The 23,533-nt window shown below is 34.4% G+C and overlaps 1 protein-coding gene across 8 annotated transcripts in view; it reads left to right on the top strand.

Moving 5' to 3' along the window:
- The first annotated feature begins 216 nt into the window (after nucleotides 1–216).
- kmt2ca (lysine (K)-specific methyltransferase 2Ca) overlaps nucleotides 217–23,533 on the top strand; it is a 145,111-nt gene continuing 121,794 nt past the window's right edge. For 6 of the 8 annotated variants that reach the window (XM_051098100.1, XM_051098103.1, XM_051098099.1 and 3 more), the window contains exons 1-2: nucleotides 218–571; nucleotides 17,439–17,603. In XM_051098100.1, the coding sequence (XP_050954057.1) occupies nucleotides 17,440–17,603 (164 nt within the window). In that variant the 5' untranslated portion in view covers nucleotides 218–571; nucleotide 17,439. Of the gene's footprint in view, nucleotides 572–17,438; nucleotides 17,604–23,533 lie in introns of all 8 variants that reach the window. The other 2 variants (XR_007825635.1, XM_051098097.1) reach the window with 1 other exon arrangement.

Here is a 23,533-nt window from a genome sequence, read left to right as displayed (position 1 = left end):
AGTCTGAGTTAAGTAACACTGTCTTTGTATGTCGATAGGCGACATGGACTCAATCCAGCTCAATTTCCAGACTCTACTTCCGCGTTTTACCATCCACCGCTGACGACTGAGAAGACTTTTTACCTTGAGTATGTCCCTATGTATCGCTCCGCAGGGTCAGTGATACTTTTTAAAAATACCTCCATGCAGTTTTAAACCTAAATAACCTCTATCTTTAGCACATCGCACGTCATATATTGGGTTTATAGATGTTCTGTACGAGTTGCGCGCAATTTAAAACGGTAACACTGTCTTAAACGTCAAAGTGGGTCTATTTGTCCGTTCTGTGACAGGCAGTGTTTCGGTCTCTCTTAAACATGGCCACCATGATGGAGTAAACGCTACAACTTTAAAATTCATATAATCGAGGAAAACTATGCTTCTTTCACCCAAATGAGGAATGTTTCGACCTGAAATATCGTACCAAACGGCTAATCCACATGAGAGCTTTGGGAAAAGTTTCTTCTTGGATTACATTCTGAATTAAGTTGGCTGGAAGCTGGAAAGGAAAAAAGAGAATTGCATCAATTCCGTAAGCATTAGCTACTCTTCATCATTCCACACGCTTTCCGCCGTATTCATTTGTTTATATGTTGGTGTTTGTAGTTTATGTTTTGATGAAAGGTGCGATATTTTGATGTTTGAAGTGAAACGCAAGTGTTGTTTTGGTTTTCATCGGAAAGTGGCGATAGTTGCAGCCTGTGTGAGTGTGAAGAGTAACATTGAAACATTCTAATGACAGATTGTTATAAAGTCTGAGAGCGCGCATATATCATTCCGCGGCTGTACGTCTCTAATTTGATCGAGGTATTTAACTAATGACAGGTAACTCCCTAACCGTCAGAATAAACGAAAGTATTGTATTTCGGTTGGGACTTTAAAGGACAACGAGGAAGTAACGAGAAAAAAAATATTTATCCGGGTTATAAAATAAGTTTGTATGCCGTTTGATTCAGTCCAGAACAGTAAGTGTGGCCCGACGTTGTTTAGTAAACGTCACACCGACGTTTGGTGGCAGAAAGTTGTTTTGTTTTCACATGGGTCCAGCCATCTTACTCGAGCTACTAAACTAACTAGTTTCCCTCAACCCAGACTTTGTCCCCACGGCTAACCTGCTGCTTTCATATGTTGATTGTATAACTGGAGTTTATAACTTCCTAAGTTGTGGGAGTTTTAATCAAGTTAATACGCAGTACTATAGATATGCTTTTCCAGCTTGTAAGGGTTAGTTGACATGACATGTCAAGCATTGACAGCAGTGTGACGTGTTATACGGCGTCTATAACTACTATTCCTCGTTCTCTTTCCGTGTCACGAATAATTGTTGTACATCGTTTTTATGAGCTCATATTCATTGAGACACTGTATGGAATGTTTTTGGTATTTTTTTTTTTCCATGAAAAAGTTTTGTCTAATGTAATAAACTACAAGATTATTACATTATGAGTTAAATGTTAAAAACTTAATGAAATTACGTTGCCAGTTACTTCATTTTAAGCATACACTTTTATTTATACATTTATACAATTCGTGTATTGTATTTCTGTGCATTGTAAATAAGGTTGTAGCCTATTTGTCATCCACTCAAAGACACTTTAAGGTATATTTGGAATGGTGTACTGTTTACTGTGCACAGTATTTGTATTTTCTGTATGAAAATGGCTACATTGTTGTATGCAGCACATTTTGGCGTAGCACAAATGTGTGCAAATCTGTATGACAGAATGCATCTTGCATTTCCAGTGTGATTATGTAATATTTTCTTTACTTAATATTTGACCAGACTAACTAGTACACGCATTTAAATCAAATAAAAAAATAATAATAAAATAAATACAATGTGATAACTGGACCCCATTTGTATATTGAGTATTGAGATAAATAGTACAAAATAATAATAACAATAATAGGAGGCAGTATTTAGTCCACAGTATTTAGAAAGCTATTTCCATTTTGAAGATGGCCTTTCCGCTGCTTCTGCAGCTCTGCTGAACAATTCTCATAATAGTAGGAGACCAATTTTCACTTTAAGTGGTTTAATGAGACACATGAGAATTGGTTGAATTCAGTTGCATCAATGGTAGCCTCTCCAGAAGAGTTCAGATCTGACCTATTCTTCACAATCCACCACAGTGAAGCAGCTTGACCTTATTGAATGTGCTTACGTTCAAACACTGCTTGGGAAAATGGTCTGGAAAGCAAAGGTTGTAAATAACCTACCAAGTTTTTTGTGCTTGAAGTTATTGCTTGTTTGAATTTAGAGTCACAGGACGGAGAACGACCATCACATTTTCTGCAGTTACACTTGCAGCCAATGTAGTTATCATGATGTTGTTTTCATAACAAGTTCTGCGGTACCTGGTTGTTGTCTGGTGTTACATGCATTCAGTGATCATTGACACCAGAAGCCCTCTGGTTTGGGCTGCTTAATGTCCAGTCCCTCACTTGGGCCTGTGCTGTGGAGTTTCAAGTTGCTATTTCGTCACATTTGTCTTGGTGAGAAGTTACCGAAACTAGTATCTGGTGAAGGATTGACTTGCCCTAGCATGCTCAGTTTACTGTAATCTACCAGTGTTACCTGGAATGAAGTCTGAATTCACTAGAGCCATGTTTGCCATGGCAAGAATGCTGTCAGTGTTTCTTACGGATTTTCGTTGTGTAATCGAACTATTTTTTTTTTTTTTATCTTTAGTATAGTTAATGTATTATTTTAAATATAAAGGCTTTAATGTTGCTTGCTTGTTGTATACACTACTGTTACAATATATAATATATTGTTTAATATGCAATACGGTCAAAAGTTTGAAATAATTGCAAAAAAATGTAAATGTCTTCAGAAGACATTTTCTATAATAATAATAATAATAATAAATAATTATTATTATTATTATTTATGAAATATTATTTCAGTTTAAAACAAGTGCTTTGTATTTAAATATTTTAAAATGTCATTTATTCCTGTGATGTCAAAGCTGAATTTTCAGCAGTCATTATTCCAGTTGTTAGTGTCACATGATCTTTCAGAAATCATTTTAATATGCTAATTTGGTGCTCAATTATTATTGGTACTCAGTTATTAATAATAGTTCTTATTATCAATGGTGAAATCATAATAAATTTTTCAGGTTTCTTTGATGAATAGAAAATTCAAAAGAACAGCATTTATTTGAAATTACTTTTTATAAACACTTTTGCTTTTCCTTGCTAAATAAAAGTATTAATTTCTTTTTTAAAAAAAGGTTACTTGTCCCAAACTTTTGAATGGTAGTGTATCACTGTTTCCAAAAAAAAAAAAAAAAAAAAAAAAATCAGCATTGATGGTAATAATAAACCGTGTTTCTTAAACACCAAACCAGAAATTAGAATGATTTCTGAAGGATCATGTGACATTGAAGACTGGAGTATTAGCTGCTAAAATTTTCAGCTTTGCATTACAGGAATAAATTACATTTGAACTTGTATATTAAAATAGAAAAGTTATTTTAGGTTGTAATAATATTTCACAATATTAATGTTTTACTGCAGTATCATTTGAATGCAGTGAGTATAAGAGACTTTTTTCAACAGCAAAAAAAGAAGAATGGTGTTCCACACTTTTTCAAGTATTTTAAATATTGATGAATACGTTTTTTTTGACACAATGGGGGTTTTCATTTTCTTGGTAGGAATTTGTACCCAATGCTCTCTGCCACAGTCCTCCGTAAATTCTGATATGACAAAGTCCATAATCTGATTGTGATTAACATACGTGCGTGTGATAGTCTTGTCGTGTCCTCCTCTTGTCACCCTGCAACTGTCTAGTTCATAGATCCAATTTATGGACTGAAACAGATGGTTATATCATTAACACTGTAATCATGGAACATTTTCCAGAAAATATATGACAGAGTCGCAAGTGGCTCCAGTGTGTGTCTAATCATTTGAAAAATTGACACAACACCGTAGGCCCTATCAAAGAAGGAGAAAACCTGAAAAGGATTTTTTCCAGACTCAGTATAAGCTAAGCTCAATTAACAATGTTTATTACCACAAAACATTATTCGGATGTGTCTCTCCTTTTTTTAATAAACCAATCAATTAAAAAAAGTAACATAAATAAATACATGCATACATAAGAAAAAAAAAAAAAAAAGAGTTATAGTGAGGCACCTATGGACGTCAGTGGGGCCAATTAGTCAACTTTAAACTACTCGCTGTTTCAATAATATAGCCAAAAGTTTCAAACAACGTTCATGTTAAAATGATTTAAGTGTAGAAAGATCACTTATTAGCTTTTCTGTGTGACATTGTATTGAATTGTTCAGCCTTTTTGACATGACAACGCAACAGCGTAAACCCTGCAACACGGTGAAACATATTTTAAACACATTTACAGCTGAAGTTGTGTTTGAGTGATATGAAAGAAGTTTATTTAGATGCTTTTATTAATTTTTAAGCTTCTCTTTTCTGCCTTTGGACCTTATTTACCTCCATTGTAACTGCCTTACTGTAACCTCAGTTTTTGCTTCATTTGAAAGAAAATGAGAGAAAAGCCAAAATGAATGTTTGTGGTAATCAACATTATGCATGAACCACAAATGCTGTCATTTGAGCTTAACTTGATATTTTTTTTAAAGAAATAACTCAACACCTAAAAAACATTTTGTTTTCATTTACCCATTCACACTTTTATTTATACTTGTATGGACCACTTTCAATGTCCTTTTGGTGCTTGATGGTGTAGGACACCATTTACCTATACTTTATTAAAATGTAGTGATGATAATAGTATGACGAAGTTTTTTTAGTTCCCCTGGGCATTAAACACACAATGCCAAATAACTCATATGATTTGAAGCTTACTTACCCATCAAAGCATGCCAAAATCAAACTTGTAACATTTACCATCAAATCCTAATAACTTGCGAGCCATATTGTAAGAAGGAAACTTTTTCTATCTAGATTTAAAAAAAAATCTAAAAATTTCTTGACTAGGGCTCCAGATAAAAGTTCTTTAGCTCCTAAAATGAAACACTGATGTGATTTCTAGTTGACACTAAATCACTTAATAAAGATCCAAAAGTGCTTCACTTTACTGAGTGCAAACTTTAATTTCTGATAGTCACTGCTGTGTGCTGCATAGAGGTGGGTGATATGACCAAAATCTTATTTCATGATATGAGATTTATTTATTTTTTTTAAACAAATAAGAAACTTACAAACAATAAGACAAATACGATGGAGCAGTTAGAAGCTAAATTAAACCAAATTTGCAACAATGCTGTCTGAGAGAGACCGCTTTCTGTGTGTGCGCTTTGCCTGGATGTCAGTCAACACAAGTCGAGTTGACACATTGAGTTCTCTTAACACAGCTTGTTGTGCCTTTTAACATCATGCATGTCCAACTCTTTATTTTGTCATTAATGCATGTTTCTTTATCACTCTAAAGTGCCAATAACTTTAAGTTGTACTGTGGCTATGTGGATTTATTTATTTATTGTGAAATGGCATTGATTTGCATGTTGTCATTGAATTGAAGTACATGTAGTCACATTGAATGTACATTAAATTACATGTTGTCAAATGAACAACATATTTATGATTCCAATTTATTTTGAAGTGGCAAAAATTGACTGGTCTTTGTGGGAATCAGTTGTGAAAGCAGTAATGGTTCTAAACAATTCCAAATTCTGACTCCCACCGGATTTCGGTTCGGTTCTGATATCTTGCCACTTGTTTTTTTTTTTTTGCAACAAATTAACAAAATACTCCCTTGAACCTCTGTACACTGGAAAAAGCAGTATATGTCTGCTTATTTTTTCTTTTGAGAGAGGTATTATTTATTTATTTATTTATTTATTTTTTTTTTTTTTATTTTTTTTTTTTTTTTCACAAAATAGAATGCATTTCATTCATACTGGACACCAGAGGGCGCCTTCGTGCAGAAAATATATGCGTCAAAGAAGTATCACTGCTGACGTTCTGTTCCAGCTTCTCTAATATGGATAAAGGCATTGCTATTGCTATAACTAAATAAAAACAAGATATAACGCATTAGGTTAGAAGATGCTCTGCGTGTGTTGCTTTTTTAAATATAAGCGGGGAAGCGTTTTTAGCACGTGAAATCGCGGGCACGCACACAGCAATTCGGAGGGAAATAAAACAAGGAAGTTATTTAAATGCAAAACAGAAAAACCATAATTCACAAGCGCGTATTGAACCTTAGAAGTCGTACTGATCGGTTCAATATTATGTTGCACATCGTGACATCCCTACAAGGCTCCTAATCTTGTTTTAATGATGTAATTCCATTTAGGAAGAGTAATGATTACATATGCAACCTAAACAACTAAATGTATTTACACTTAGTTGAGTTGTGCCTTGTACAATCCTACACCACTTGACTTAGTTTTAGTGATCAGTTTGCTATCTGTCAGAAATGTATTTTTTTTAGGGCAGGGGTGCTCAATCCGACTTCTACAAAGGGCAGGTTTTGTTTCATGTTGGTAGAGCCCTGCATTTCAGCCCGAGCCCGACGAGCCCCGACTTTTTTACGCCCCTAGGGCCAATTTTCACATCATAGTTCAGATGTGGGCCAGGCTTCGGGACTGTTTTAGGCTTTTATTTTTCTATTTTAGACATCTACCAATTATGATGATTTTGAAAATTTGAAAATTTCCACACTGGTGGAAACAACACAAGACTTCACTTTCGCTTTCACATTCGAGACCGGCTCTGAAGGTGTTTAGTGTCTACGCTAGCGCACACAATAGGCTAAAGCTTGCCACAAAGCATCGGCAAAATTTATTACCAAGAATGTGTTGGGAGGTTGGGGGAAGTAAGGAAATTTTTTTAAATTATTTATTCAAGGATGAAGTTGCCGATCCTGACTTGCCGTCTCCTCTTTGGATGCGCTTTTAGGGTGAAATGCATCTTTACAGATTACTTTATAAATAAGTTTTTGTTTTCGATTTGTTTTGTTTCATTACGTAATAATTAAAACTTTCTATAGATATATTTGTCATGTCTGTGAGGTATGTATTCCCTGAGTTTTGGTTCATTTTTCTGAAGACGTCAGAAAGTGCCTTGTGTTTGTTTTCTTTTATAAAAGCACGGTTTGCAACATTTTGTTGATATATTAAGGTGCACACAAATAAAAGTAGACCCTTTACAGTTCCGAATGATGTATTACTCTTACCTTTTTGAGCAAAAATGATGGAATTTTTTAAATTGTCTCCACTGAAAAAATGCAAATGACTGCTCTGGCGTCTCTGTGTCCTTCAAAGCAGCTTTAGCTTCCACTGCACACAAACAATTGGATATGCTCCTAATAGCGCACATTTATCTAGGTTTAACGTTTAAACTAACATTGTTTTAAACTTGAACTGTTTTATATCTTGATTTTATTTTAGGCAAGACGTGAGGATTTGAGAAGGAAAAATTTATCAAACAGACTATTGGTCTGTTACTTTAAAAAACAAAAACTTATGTTTAACGAACAAAAAAATGCCTCAAACCGCTTTTCTAAATTAACTTAATAAAAAAACAAAGCAAAATATAATCACATACAAAGCTAACTGTTTTAATAGCTGAAAGTATTGGGGAGAAGGGGAAAAAAGACTTGTTCGGGTTGGACTCGGACAGAGAATTCTGATAAGCTGATAAATCTAGGGCCTGAGCATCTCGGGCCAGGGGCAGCTAGGTCTATATTTGAGGCCCGTGCAGGGCTGTACATGTTGGTGCACATGCAAGAACCTGCACATGTTCATAAAAATTCAGCCACATAGAACTTTTGGTACTTCATCTTAATCCCAAAGTCTAAAGCTGGTAAGTTGCTAATGATAAACTTTTGGCATAAGTTCAATTTCTTACTCAACTTGAAAGGCACATTAGCTCCATCCTGCCACAGCACACTTGTCTGGAAGTTTCTAGTATCCTGAAGACCTGGATCAGGTGTGTTTTATTGGGGTTGGAGCTAAACTCTGAAGGACAATGGTCCTTTAGAAGCAGGATTACCCCTTGTTGTATAACTTGGTCTTTTCATGATTGGATGTGTGAGGAAAAAAGTGTCATTTAATGTGATGTGAGCTTCACCTTGTTTGATTCAATTTCATTGTCTATGGGATGTTTTTATTTGTATTTATGATGATGTTACTGTCCACTTCACGTTGAGTTTAATTTTACACGGATGCTAAGGTTTTTGTAGGTCTGATAACTTAGAAAGGTAATCCACTTCTCCTAAACAAGCCACACTATTTGTGGTATCGTTGTCTGTTGCTCAAGTGCTGAAGTTTAATTTTTAAGGTTCAGATCAAACTAAGCAAACACCATTCCCCCCTCACTGGGTCCAGTACTTTTGCCAAGAAAATTGACCTTTTTGTGCTCTTTACAACCGTTTGTCACTCTTATTACTCCTTTCCAGCAGTAAGCATTGTTTTAATGTCTGTTTGCATATTGATCACATTGATCGAGCGTGATGTAGTTGACAGAGATCTTTGATTAGTTACTGACAAAGTGGAGAGAGAGTATGTGTAGTATCTAATCATGACTGTTTTAATGAGAGGAAACATTTGAAGTATATTGTGCCGATGGTGTGTAAGCTATTTTTAAAGTCACAATTCCCAAAACTGTTAAAAGTTGTACATTGTACTGTTGATAGGTGAAGTAATGAAGAGCTATTACAGAATAATTAGACTATATTCAAATTGCCTCCACAGTTTTATTGTAAGTAGAAATTGTGTGGCTTCAACACTGGTGGTCGATATGAGCTTTTGGCCTAGTGCACTACAGATGGCAGCTTTTTGCTTCATGTTGGTGCACACGTGATAACCTGACCATGTTCTTAAAAATTCAGCCATGTAGACGTTTTGGTACTTCACTGTACTCCCAAAGTCTAAAGCTGTTAAGTTGCTAATGATAAACTGTTGGCATAAGCTGGCAGGCTAGATGCTGGCTTTCTGGTTCTCTTTTGTGTACATGCTATATTTAGCAACTTCATCCCTGGTGTTTGCACTTGTGTTATCTTTATTGCGTTGCATAATCCACGTAATAAACACGAATTTTGCATTTACAATTTGGACATGTATCCCATGGGTATGTAACAAATGAGAACAAATGGAAAGAGATGTGTGTTTTATTTGATAGTCACATTTAGTCTAGTATTTTAAAGGGTCCTATATTTAAAATTTCAACAATTATTATTGGACAGGACAGACCCTGTTCTGCAAATGTTTGAAACTGTGGTAAAATGTAGGGAATTATAAAATGATTCAGTTTGGTTGGTCATGAACTGATTGCCTGAGCAAAGTATGCAGTGCGTACTTAATTAAATTGCAGCCTTTTGAGATTTGATAAGGGCACTAAGCCATATCGCGCTTTTGATTTTAGTTCGTTTGGCAGATGCTTTGCCAAAGCAAGACGCAAGACACGTCAAAGACATGTAATGTTATTATGAGAAGTGTAAAAACATTTTATAAAACTGGCGGGACAGATTATACAATGGTCGACCGCCAGAGTATAGGTAATTAATGTTAAATACTGTATAGAAATTGTATAAAAAATTACAATCTAAAAACAAGACAAACTGTTTTTTAAAGCACAAGTTAAAATCGCTAAATAAAAATAAATAAAAACAAGAGCTCTCAATAAATGGTAACTAGTAAAAGTCACACACATTCATTTAACTGAGCATAGTAATTTTGGCCTATATTTGATTTATCACCTTACAGTGGTCCACTGTTATTCAAAATTACCCATGTACTTGTTTTTTTGTGACAGCAGTAGCCAATTTTTTTTTCATAGCCTTTGTTAAACATTGTTTCATTGGACAACATTGGGCATTTTTTTTTTTAAATAAATAAAGATATTTTTCATCTAAATAGAAAACTGTAGAAAATACCAAGATATATAACATATCGCCAAAAATACCAAGATATGATTAATTTTTCCATGTATTATTACTTGAAAAGTATCATAACGATTGCTTTTATATTATTAGTAATGGAAAGGCAAACATTGTATTACTTTCTCAACTGCCGTCAGCATTTAGCAAAGATGCATTTATATAATTTATAAATTATATAAATCTTTGCATGACAAATGAACATTTAATTTCAAATCAAGTTGTGAGATCTTGTGAAGTGTGCAGTTGTATATATCGGTCTGTGCGAATTAAATGCGTACAATAGGACTGTTCAGCTTCACTGGAGACACCTGATCAACAAATTTTAAACTCATTATTTCAAACTGTGCTGCGGTTACCTTGGCTCTCAATGCACACAAAATTCTCAGAATACTGAGTGCTCTGCTAGTTACAGTGTTTACTTCCTTTTTAATTATATTTTTATTAAATATTTATTTATTTGTTAAAAAATACTCCGTCATCTAAAGTATAAGCATAGGTATCAAGTATAAGTGTATATATGTGTGTGCAATGTTTTTTTTTTTTTTTTGCACATTTGTTTTTTAATCCATTTTCAAATGATTTCAAATTTCTTAAATGTGAATTAAAATAAATAAAATTATATCGGCTTTATATCGGTCATCGGCCATCCTGCTTTTCAAGATTTCGGCATCGGCTGTCATAAAAACAATATTGGTCGTGTATAGTGCTGGGCTTTTTTTTTTTTTTTTTTTTTTTTTTTTTTTTTTTTTTTTCCAGCACATTCTTTTCAGCACATTCAGCATTTCCAGCACATTTTAACAATACCTTGCTGATAACTTTGATCAGTTTGGTCACTCAGTGTAATCGTAATATGAAATTCATACCATTTCATTTCTACTATTGGCATGTTTTTTTTTTTTTTTTGCAGATAACTGATTGTTCTAGGAATCAGCTATCTGTACCGATTTGCAGAACCAATCAATCAGTCAATCTCAGAGCATCTGATGGGGCAAGCTGCATTAAACGTTATTGCCTCATTCTGTGTTTTTATAAAAATACTTGGATATTTTTAACTCGATATTCCGCCCAGCTCTAACCAGCAGGCCTATTACTGTATGATGTGGCAAACCTAATTAATACATTTGATTCTAGTTTGCTGTAGTGGTCCCAACACACTTCACCTTTACTTTACAAAGACTGCATTTTGCAATACTCTCATTCTCATTTATTTATTTGTTTTTTTATTTATTTCATCCATTGCTTTCTGATTCTCTTCTTCTGCGTTTGTGTGCACTCTTTAAATTGTATAGGTGCTTCACTACCCCCGCAGCTGGTTTTTGTTTTGTTCATCACTTAATTAAACATAAAAAAAATAGATTTTGGAAATCTGTGAATTTAATTGAATCCATATAAGGTATCTCTCTCTCTCTCTCTCTCTCTCTCTCTCTGTGCTATTAAAAGGGTTTATTTATTTAATTTTTATTTTATGCTTGCTTGTTTGGAAAAAGTGTATATCTGGTGGGCTACAGCAAGTCTGTTTTTTTTTTTTTAAAAAAAAAAAAGTTGGTCCTGAAGATTTTAAATTTTAACCAGTCAGTGAACATTTGAGCATGACATAAGACGGAAGCAACTTTTTGATTCTAGAATGGAGCTTCTTTCTAAGGAATGTTCTTCATCACTGGATAGCACTTTGGACTAGCAAAGTTTGCTACTCATATAGCATCTTTACTTTTGCTCCTCAGTTAGCTGGCAATTAGCAACTGCCATGTATTTTTGGTAAGCTGCTTTTAAATCAACATTTCAGCATGTCATACTTTGTTTCCAATGATTATTCTTCCAGTGTAAGTGAATTTATGCCAACTTTGGCTTATAACACTGTTAGGAGCTGGATGGGGTGTGAGGGTGTTCCAATAGTGAAGTAACAATTTTAAGAAGTAACAATTTGGAGGAATATAAGTAAAATTATGATCTCACATGAGATTTGAGTCTAGACGTATCTGTCTTCTAGAAAAGCTATTGTATTCTACTTGGGGTGGTTCGCTCCTTTATGGACACCACCATGTTGACATCACATGACTAGCCATGTCATGCAATTACTACCGTATTGTTCCAAATATAATTTTCAGGTCTAGACTTCAGGGTCATAATATAATATTCAGGGTCTAGACTTTTACTTTTTTAATAATACACCCGCAACAATAGGTATACAATTTATTCGCTGTTTGAAAAACTGTGGAAATGAGAGTGTTAAAATTAGTAAGTTACAATATTTGTCTTTTTTATTAAACTGTGATTACGTTAAATACAAATTCAGTCATATTAAAACATTTTTGACATGACATACTTGCCTAAAAAGGCAGGTTTATGATGTGCGTATAGTTAGTAGATTAAACAATCTATATTCTTGTATTCAGAACAATACGGTAATAAAAATGTTTACTTGACATATTGCAAAGTTCGGTCAGTGCTGAAGGCACTTCATTAATCGTAAACGTGAAAGTACATATAAACAAAACAAGCAGACCAAACATCATGGGAAAAACTAATAATATACTACAGACACAACATAGAGCCAGAGTAAACAGCTGAATCAGCATTTGATGAAAAGGAACCAAACAAAAGCAACAAATATCTTCAGGGTGAAGTGGCAGCATTTAAATGTCGCTGATGTCTAACTGATAAATAAGTCGATTATCAAAATAAGCGTTAAATGCAGCCCTACAGCAAGTATTTGCTGTAGAGGTTACTCCATTTACTATATGTCAGTGAGGAGGCAGTCTAGGCCTCCTGAAAGGCCCCCTTCAGAAAGACTTGAAGTGTTTGTTGTTGTCATTGGGTCTTTCTTGTGTAGATTAACAGCACTGTTTCCTCTAAGCCTGCAGAATACTGAAGTCACTCGCTGCAGAATTGATGTCGCTTGCCTAGTCTTGTTTTTCTACAGCCAAGCCAATACTGGCTCAGATAAGAGCGCAAGGCGAACTGAATCATAGCGAGGCATCTCTCATCTGATTGGCTGGAGTTCACTGAACAGCCACAGTGAGAAGAGTCCTGTGCCTGACCGGAGCCTCTCAGATTCCCAAGTGATCATGAGAGAGGGGGAACGGAGCATAAACAACCCTGTATGCATTTTTATCACATACTTAATAATTTTGCTGTGCTGATACCAAAAATATTTGCTGCTTTGTAAAGCAAGTGTTAAAACTGATATTGCTCATAATTAAGGTAGTGATGCTTTTAACTCAAATTTTACTGAAACCAGTATATATATATATATATATATATATATATATATATATATATATATATATATAAACACATATATATATATATATATATATATATATATATATATATATATATATGTGTGTATATATGTATATATGTATATATATATATATATATATATATATATATATATATGTATGTATATATATATATATATATATATATGTGTTTATATATATATATATATGTGTGTATATATGTGTGTGTGTATATATATATATATATATATATATATATATATATATATATATATATATATATATATATATATATATCAATTTAACACATTTTTAGTAATGAACACTGTATTTTAGCACTATATTTTAGTGTAATTTTTTACTTATTTGTTTGTTGATTTTTGATTCACTTTAGTTGTAGTAGGGTCTCAGCCCAATTTTCACTCACACTTATTGGGAACCCAGTTAAGTAGAAGTTTATTGTAATACAATACTGAATTCGTCTTGATTGATCATATTAGTTTATATATTATTTAGAAATGCTTTTTTCTTTTCCTGTTTAAACTCTTTAAAAAAACGGAATAAATACCTGTTTAGTTTTAGTGTCTTTTCTGTGACTGGTGTAGTGTTAGATTTGTAAAACAACTAGTTATAAAGTGGTTAGAAATGTTCGTAATATTAAAATAAAAGGATGCTGGAGTGCTTTGCACAGCAGATTTAAATCGAACCCCTCTGTTTAGTAGAATTGAGACAGAACAGTGTATCTCATGCAGACTATATATTTAAATATATCCCACAAAGCCATGTCTTTTATCCTTTATAAATTTAATCAATTGTGCAGCCCTGCGATTATCTTTCAAATGCTGACATATATAAACCGTTGAATGACTTCCGTTTCCTTCATTGCAGTGAGTGGGTTTGATGTCTGGTTGCGGTCAGGTAGAGAAGGGGCCCTGTGACGCCAACAGTGAAACCAGCATTCAAGTAAGGAGCGGTGCAGGCCTCTCTGCTGGGCGCGGGGGTTTTCCTCCCTCATTTTCCTCCTCTGTCCTCAGCATGACTGTGCTGAATAAAATCTCTAAATTAATTTGAGCAGTGCTCCATGGAGAGCAGTGCCGTCACACTGAGTAGCATCTCTCCCCAGTGTTCATCCACACACAGCTGTGCTCACGATCATCAGCTATGAGTCAACAGCACTGCTCTCCTCAAAATTACCTCTCAGTGCTGGAGAGAATGCTGCAATAAGGCGCAGGGTTGGGTGGGATACAACATGCAGTGGTTGAAATTTTTCAGCCGGTAGAAATCCTGCTGTAACATTTATCCTGGAATAGATGTATCCATCCTGCTATAACATTGTGGCATGATGTAACATGGACTAATACAACAATACTGGGCTTTCTGACCAGCCTAACATGGCAACATTGACTCAACCAGTGGTTGATTTTAGCTTTTTGAGACAACCAATTGGACATAAGTTGTTTGAAAACAGTCATTATTGTAGCAATTTTAGTGATGCTGTTGTGGTACATAAATTACACCCTTCTCAAGCAGAGTTTAGTTGTTTTGCTGTTGATGAGTAACAGTAGGCATATTTATGTGGACATTTTTGGAATTAATCCAATCTGATTTCAGACTCTGTTTATATGAACCTTACTCTTTACAGTCTAAATCACATATTTGTTGACGTGCTGTATGTGTGTTCAGAACAATACTTTAGCATGTGTGTAACAGAACAAGAGAAAGACACAGTGATAATACAACCAGAGCACCCATGAGCATAATTGGGATTTTTGCCCTGATGACATATCTAAAATTAGAAGGTGTCATATTTGTCAAAAAAGCTTTTTAGCTAATATTTAGTAACTATGCAGTCTCTAACTGATCAGTTCATAAGATGAAAAATAAACATAGGTATGTTTGTAAAATACAAGTAAACACCCATCATGGCACTGATTGAGAAAATAGTTGGATTCAAATGTTTACATGCTTATTTTTTTCTGTTTATCATCTCTGTTTCTGTTTCAGTTGATTTCAGTTCCATTAGAATTTTAATGTGGATCGATTGAGGTGCTATTTAGATTATTTGGGTGCATGTAAATGTGGCTAATGAGACGTGCTGTATTAATGTGCTATTCATTTGATGTGCAGAGTCAAAAATCTTTAAATAAAGAAAATAATCAGTTAATTTGATGTTAACTAAAGTTGCTGGATTATACATAATGTTTCCTACTGATTGATTGCAGCATGATTCACACCTCTGCTTTTCCAATCAATTGAACTGATTTTATATATATATATATATAAAAATCATGAATTAGACACTGTACATTTCACTGTACATGTTTTTTTGTTGTTTGTTTATTTGTTTTTTGAATGCCCTCTGCACAAAGTGCGCAATATAAATTAGTAATGGCTTTTTATTGTCAATTATTTTTTGGATTTTCATCACAAGTTATAGACTTTGGACATAGCTGAGTTACATCATTGTCTATACATTGGGTTAGGGTACTGTACCTGTGATACAGGTTCTTGGCTTAATTTACATGTCCATTGAATGTTAATGACAGCTAACGGTCATTGAGCAGCTATATTTGCTTATTTGCAAGAATCCCTATAAGGCTGTCACGATTCTTCCATTCAGTTTGAGTACTTGATTTTAAAAAATTCCCAGATTGCATTTTCCCTGTGTCGAGTAACCGGCAAAATACAGGAAGTGCCACATTTCACGGACGAGAATCTATGAAACAGCTTTTTAGACAGTTTTCCAAGGCTGCATGATGTATTAAACCCATAAAAATCCTAACAGAGAATAATGCTATTGTGAATTCACAAACACAACATGGCATGGCACTTTCACTTTCAAGATAAAAATAAATATGATTAATATTGTCGTTATTTAAAATGTAGTAAATTGTTAAACATTTCTTTGTCCTACATGGACCTGCTGTTATTATAAATGTTGCAGTGTTATTATTATTATATTATTATATAAGTTATAATGTAAGTTATTATAACGTTCATCTGGAAATGCAGTGTGTGCCATTTCATCAGTTTTGAAAGGTAAATCATTTATAAACCTACGCAATCAAACGAGAAAACATCAGTATGTATTTCAATACGCTAACTGTTCATTGTGATTTTAAAATAAAAGCTCAAACCCTCACCCTGAGTTTTCACATTTTGATGTCCTCATATTTAATAAATTACAGTGGCTGTAGAATTTGTATTGTAAAGAAATAGCCATGTATTAACGATTAAGTGGACATTTGAATTAAATGTTGTTTAGTCAATATTAAACAAGGATTAGACTTTGTAGTAAAGTGTAAAAACAATTGTTAGGACTTTGGCACCCTCTGCATACATTTGTTATAATGCGTAATGTACGTTAGTTCAGTTTATAATACATTATGTATTTTTAACAGTTTTGTTCAGTAAAACCACATGACTACTTGCTTTTTGATACTTTATTTGAATGAAATATTTTTGCTATTAAATATGTATTTCGAGTCATTTTAAAGGCTATTGCTCATTTCTGTCTATTTTAATAACCACAGAAATACACATTATAATTATCCAATTGCTCGATTAATTGTCAGAATAATCGACCGATTACACGATTACTAAAATAATAAATAATTAGTGACAGCCCTAAGCCCCAGTTCTGTTTGTCTGTTTTGCTGGTGGAATTTAATAAATTCTGTAGATAAAATGGAATAAAATAGAGGAGTGTTATGTTTACCTTTATAATGTTGGGCCTGTCTGTTTTACTTGATGTGGTAGCTCAGTGCGACTTATTACTCAGAATGCTGTTTGTTCATTCTCATGTTTAAAACTCTACTAAAACTTCATTTTGCTACGCCGATGCTTGATTTTTGTATGTATGTCAGCTTGATCCTCAATTTGAAAACCATGAAAAAATGTTTAATGTAATGCATCTACAACAGAAGCCTGTAATTTGAAGCTTGTATTGTTGTTAGAGAATTATTACTTAAATTATTTATAAAAATGTTTGTTACTTTAAACATGAAATGTCTAAATCGTCTATGTATTGGGCCTTTTTTGAGGACGAATGTCTGGTTAAGCAATAATGATATTATTCCTTTAGTTTGCTGAGTTTAAACTGTGCTTTATCAATCATATTTACTTAATTTTTTTAATGTATTTATTGTCATGACAAAAGTGGAAAGATTTTAGTTTTGTGCAAAGCTTTTAAATTGGTTGTAGGTGTTTTTTTTTATCAGACCAGTGTCATACTAACACATGCAATGTATGAATATGTTTGTGTCTTTGTGTAGAATGTCATCAGAGGATAAGAGTCTGGAGCCCTCTGAGCAAGGACCATCTCCTCCCCTGAGCAGTGCTGGGGCCACGCCCTCAGGGAGCCCGGCCCCCTCAGATAAACGCCCACGGGGCCGGCCACGCAAGGATGCTTCCTCTGTCACCACCAAGTCCAAAAGAAAGTAAGCGCATCTCCTGTTCACTTGTGACAGTGTTTGCATATGATGACACACCTTGAGAGCTGACCTCGTCTCTGCTTTGCATTTTACTTGGTGTTGTTTAAAGGAGGATAAATTTGAAAAATTACTGAGCATTTGATTATGTTGAAGGGCTTGAAGAATGAAACCACTGACACTTGTGTGTGGACAATTTCAGGTTTATGAGTCATGTGTTATTTAGTACTTCGTGATATGCCACTGATTGGCAGAACTGAAGGTTATCATTTGCCCAGAAATCAGATTGAGTCAATAAGGCTTAACTCCAGGAACGATCGTGATATTTATGGTGATTTATGAGGCTAGTTAATACTGTCATGTGATTATGATGACCTGATTATCTTTCTTGCCCCCCTGCAATCCCCCCCCCCCCATTTGTCAGTATTAAAGTATTAGCCAGTTTTCCAGCTTATCTCCTGAACTCCCCTATGCCCATTTTAACTAATCATTAAGCACAGTGAGTTATTTAATCAGTTTCTATTAAGAAACTTTTTGGTTTAATTATGTAATTGGGGTTAGATGTACATTAAGGCTCAAGGAGTATGTTTTGTCAACCCAGTATTCAAAGCTGCATGATTTAGGGTACAAATTTAGTTTTTGTGTTTATTTTTATATTATTTTATTTTATTTTATTTTATTTGTGATTTGAAATGTAATTAAAAAATCTAGGTCTGTGTTTGGTTGCAATCAGTGTTGTTATAGTTACAAGTTACTTCTTACAAATGGTAACTGTGTTAGTAACTGAGTTACATCATTATAAAAGTAACTAATTACAATGGAAAGTAACTATTGTGTTACTTTTTTTTAAAAAAAGTTCAAATATATCAAATAACTTGGATACCCCCAATAGTAAATATGTTAAATGAATGAAATTTAAATTTAAACGCCCTAGAAAAGTGGGGGTTTGGACATTATTGGCATGAATCCTTTTTAATTTGTGATAATTTTGCACTGATAAGGGACAACACAAACTACGAAAACATATTTTATTACATAAACAGTTTATACATAGAGAAAACTTACATTTTCGATTCGCCACAATATCCACCATTAGCAGCTATTACAGCACTGCATAATCTGGGCCTAAATTCATTGTATTCTAAACGTAATTGGCAATCAATTGTTGAAGCTATTAAGGTGTGCTGACCCAAAAATCTTTTAAAAACCTGGGCCAAGTTTAAACCAGTAACCAGGCATCACAGCTGGCAAAGGGGCATATCTGACTTTGACATGTATATAGTGCCATTATTATGTAATCAAAATGAAAATTATTATTGCTGGTCTTCAATGATAATGTCAAGCTACTTTAATGTATTTGCACCGAAAAATAATAAGGATTTATGCTGATATCGTCCAAAACCACACTTTGCCAGGGGTGTTTCCAAACTTTTGGAGGGCAGTGTACACTTAGCATCAGTTATCCAAGCATTATAATATGACATTATGATAATTTAGCTTTAAAATTTAGTAATTAGAATAACCATGTATAAATGCATATTTGTCGTATTGACTGAACCTATTGACTGGTTGTGGTGCTTAAGATATTGTTTGTAATTTAGTTTTTCTACAAAAAAAGGGGAAACTAAACTAAAAAAATAAAAATAATACTTCAAAGAAAACAAAACTATTATGAATTCTACCACTAATAACAATATAAAACGCACTAAGGATTAATGAGCTGCTGGGTTCATGAATATTAATCACGTTGTCTGTGTTCGCTCGAACTGATTTGCTGAAATCAAAATAGGGATGATAATAGGTGAGTGCCAACCAATGAGATTGCCGTTTGCGCATAAGTTCCGCCCACTACTTGAGAAACTGGCAGTTCTTTAAAGCAGAAGAATTCCAAAGGAACTCCGTTACTTTGACAGAAAAATACAGCAAAGAATATCGTTGACGTGTAGCTAGGGCTGTGCAAATAATCAGATGCAATTATTATGCACATTTTGTCAGCAATGCTGGTTCCGTGATTAGTCGTAAATCTCTATCACCTGCTGTCAGATGAAACTGCATATACTACAAAGAGCCGTAGTTCACTGACAAGCTACGCAATATCTATATGTGAACTACGGCTCTGTGTAGTTGGTGCCGCTCCATCTGACTGCATGTTTGGAAATTTACGACAGAATCACGGAACCGGCATTACTGACGAGATGCGCATGATAATCGCATCCGTTTATTTACACAGCCCTACATGTAGTGTATCAATTCTGCATGGTACTGTATATAAGACTCTTTTTCTCTCTGTATCTTTCTTTGCGTGTGTGTGAGACAAAGCGCCGGCTAATCGTGTGCCTTCACACTAGAGTTTTTGGTTCATCAAACACCAGTACGCTGCGCATCCATTCAGATGAACTGGAAATAAAAATTATATTAATATTATAATAAATTATAGTAACGCCAAATTTTATTGTCAGTTACGGTAATGCTGTTGTAACATGGGAAACAATTATTCGTTTGATTTGTCATTACATTAAAATAATGCGTTAGTAACGCCATTTATTTAAAACGTCATTATTCCCATCACTGACAGTAATAAAAATAATAATAATAAGTAAATTTACATTACACATTAATGTTTTTTTTTTTTTTTTTTTTTTTTTAAACATTACTTTGGAAAATTACAGTATTTTACTTGTACATTATTAATTTCTTAATTTTCGAAATTTAAACCGTTGAACTGCAGAGAGCTCTTTATACAAGTATGAGAAGATGGTTGCCATGTGTTTTGTTCAAAAATGCATGTTATAAGTGACCCAAACTCAGAGCAAATGCTACTCCACACAAGCTCCATCTTTACATTTATTGCAAACAGAGCCTATCATTCTGAGATGCTGCAAACACTGGCGATTCGTAAGCTGCTTGCATGTAAAAACACAATGGTGAGCATCACTGTGAACTTGTAGACTTTGCAATTTGATTATCATACTAAGCTATATTGTGATTTTGGTTTTATTTTGATTAATCGTGCCACCCTACCAATGTGTGTGTGTGTTGAGAGGGCTGTATTCTGGTGAAGTATTCTGCTGCACCTGGAAGAGGCTTTCAAGTGTGTCGATGTGCATTAGTGTGGAAGAGCTCTGTGAGGCACACAAGGAGATGGTGCTCTAGAAGGACGACATTTTCTTTTTGCCAAGTTGATTTTGGCTGCAAAATAAATCTGCTCTCATACAGCATGGGGCGTACGAAAGGGAAATTTTCAGACTGGCTGTATTTCGAATGACACTGTGTCTACACCAAATGTGAGTGGCGTGACTCAACAAAACTAGATCGCTTTCATTATAGTCAGCCAAGCCATCTACTTGATACGGCTGATGTGGTGCATCATCAGTTTATGGATGCCCTCGTCCTCTTTTGAGGTTCTGCACAGCTACTCTTCCACTTTACTTCCCCCTTTTTTAAAATAACTCAGTAGTTCACCCAAAAAAAATCATTGCTGCAAATGTCGCTCCAAAAAAATCTGACTTGCTTGCTTCTAGGCAGCACAAAAGAAGAAAATTTGAAGGCCGTTTTCCATGCAGTTACATTGAATAGGGACAGTCTTTCAAGCTACCAAAAAGGACACAAAAGCTCCACGTTATAAAAGTGGTCCATATGAGCCCTAGTCTTCTGAAAGAATAGCTCTGTGGGAGAAACAGATGGGAAGAGTTTATTTATTTATATTTAAATTGGATTTAAAAACATTTGATTTGCTTTGTTGAGTGCTTTCTATAGAGTTCTATAGAGTACAGTACATGGTCATGCTGACTCCATGGAGATGGCTATCATCAAAGTGATTCAGTCTTGAATCAAGTGATTCAAAGGGGGCAGTTGTGGCCTAATGGTTAGAGAGTCTGGCTTGTAACCCAAAGTTTGATTCCCACACCGGCAGGAATTGAAGGTGTGGCCTCTTTCCACCTTCAATACTATGACTGGCTGCCCACTGCTCCAGGTGTGTGTTCACAGTGTGTGTGTTTGTTCACTTCTCACTGCTGTGTGTGTGCACTTGTGATGGGTTAAATGCAGAGCACCAATTTTGAGTATGGGTCACCATACTTGACAATACGTTGCGACTTTCACTTTTTTTTAAATAGCCACTCACGAAGTACAGATTCACAAAATTCTGTGTTTATTATGTTTCACTAATTATACCATGAGTTTAGAATACACTTAAATACATAAACCTTTCATTTTTTTAAGAGTAGGGCGTTTGGTGTGTATCAAGCCTGTGATGGGAATACGGGGCCTCCACTATGAGATCAAGTGTTGGCTGTCAAATAAACAGTGCAGATATAGGGCAGATTAGTGAGGTACCTGATACTGCAGGTACAGCCCTCTGTGGACCTACACGCCATGTTCACACCATGAATGTTGTTTCTCAATGCACAAACACATTCAGTTGAGATCTCAGTTTTAAAGTGATTGTGTAGTTGTCTGAACTGTCTGAAAAGAAAACCTTTTGTTTAAAGGGGAAGTGTCTGTTTTCTGCAGTATAGCAAGAACACTGGTTTCCAAATTATGACTGCTTTTGTACATTTCCCCAAAACACTTTCCCTCTTAGACAAATGGGTATGTATAAAGGTGATGTGTGCAGTTTGTTTTGAAATACTGTGTCTTAAAAATATTCAGAAGTTCTTTCATAATTTACTCTATCTTATGTCATTCCAAAACCAAAATAACTTTATTTTGCAGATCACAAAGAAAGCTGAAGAATTTTGGTAACTAAACAGCTTTGGTTTCCATTTACTTCCATTGTATGGACCAAAAGACATTTCTCAAGTTAATATGCAAGGAATGATTTGAAGGTAAATAAATAATGACAGACTTTGCATTTTTGGGTGAACTACAATTACAACAACAATTTATGTAATTTGTAGGTTAATTCCTGAAAAGTAAACACAGAGCTAGATATGTATAGTTGAGATAAACTATTGCATTTGGACATCTTTAATGCTTGATTGTAAAAATCAGTCTCTGAATTATTGGGTTACCACTAGGGATGCAACAATGCAGTTATTCCACGGTTCAATACGTACCTCGGTTTTTAGCCACAGTGTTCGGTTTCAATAGCTTCCCACATCAGTGTTTTGTTTTTTTTTTTTTTTTTAAAAACTAATTGACAACTAAATGCTCCTGTAAACCTATGTACACTGGAAATAACGTAGATTATTATATGTCTACTTCATATTTATTTTGAGAGAGGTATTATTTTTCCGATTTTTATGCAAAATAGGATGGGTTTCATTCATACTGGACGCCAGAGGGCGCCCTCGTGCAGAAAATCCACATATGCGTCCATGAGATAACAATATGGTAATAGAGATAATATGAGAGATATTAGATAATAATCTCTAATATGGATAAAGGCATCGCTATTGCTGTAACTGAATAAAAACAAGATATATCGTTTAACATTTTGAATGAAAAATGTAAGGACAATAAACACTCGTTTGCAATAATATATGGTAATCTGTGTTCTTCAAGCCATCACCGTGATTAAGTATATTTGTAAGCCACTGCTATTCGACATACAGTATAGAATATATTATCTGCCTCATTCTGGCTCATCCACATCTGATCAAAAAAGGAAGTTATTTCAAACACTCGACTGATGCTGTGAAGTAAAACTAAGTTATAATGTTCTCTTTTGTTGGACAACAAGTTTAGAAAGGCTTATTATTGCATTTCATTAGAAGGGAAGATGCTCTGCAAGTGTTTCTTTTTCAAATATAAATGGGGAGGCGTTTCCTCATCTCAGCAAGTGAAATTACAGACACACGCACACAGCAAATTTTTAAGAGAAATAAAACAAGGAAATTATTTAAATGCAAAACCAAAAGACGCAATTCACAAGCGTGCATTGAACCGTGGATGTCGTATCGAACTGTTCGATATTATCTTGAGTATTGTGACATCTC

The sequence above is a fragment of the Labeo rohita genome, chromosome 24 (assembly GCF_022985175.1).
Source record: "Labeo rohita strain BAU-BD-2019 chromosome 24, IGBB_LRoh.1.0, whole genome shotgun sequence".
Lineage (NCBI taxonomy): Eukaryota > Metazoa > Chordata > Actinopteri > Cypriniformes > Cyprinidae > Labeo > Labeo rohita.
This window is presented reverse-complemented; position numbering and strand designations above follow the sequence as displayed.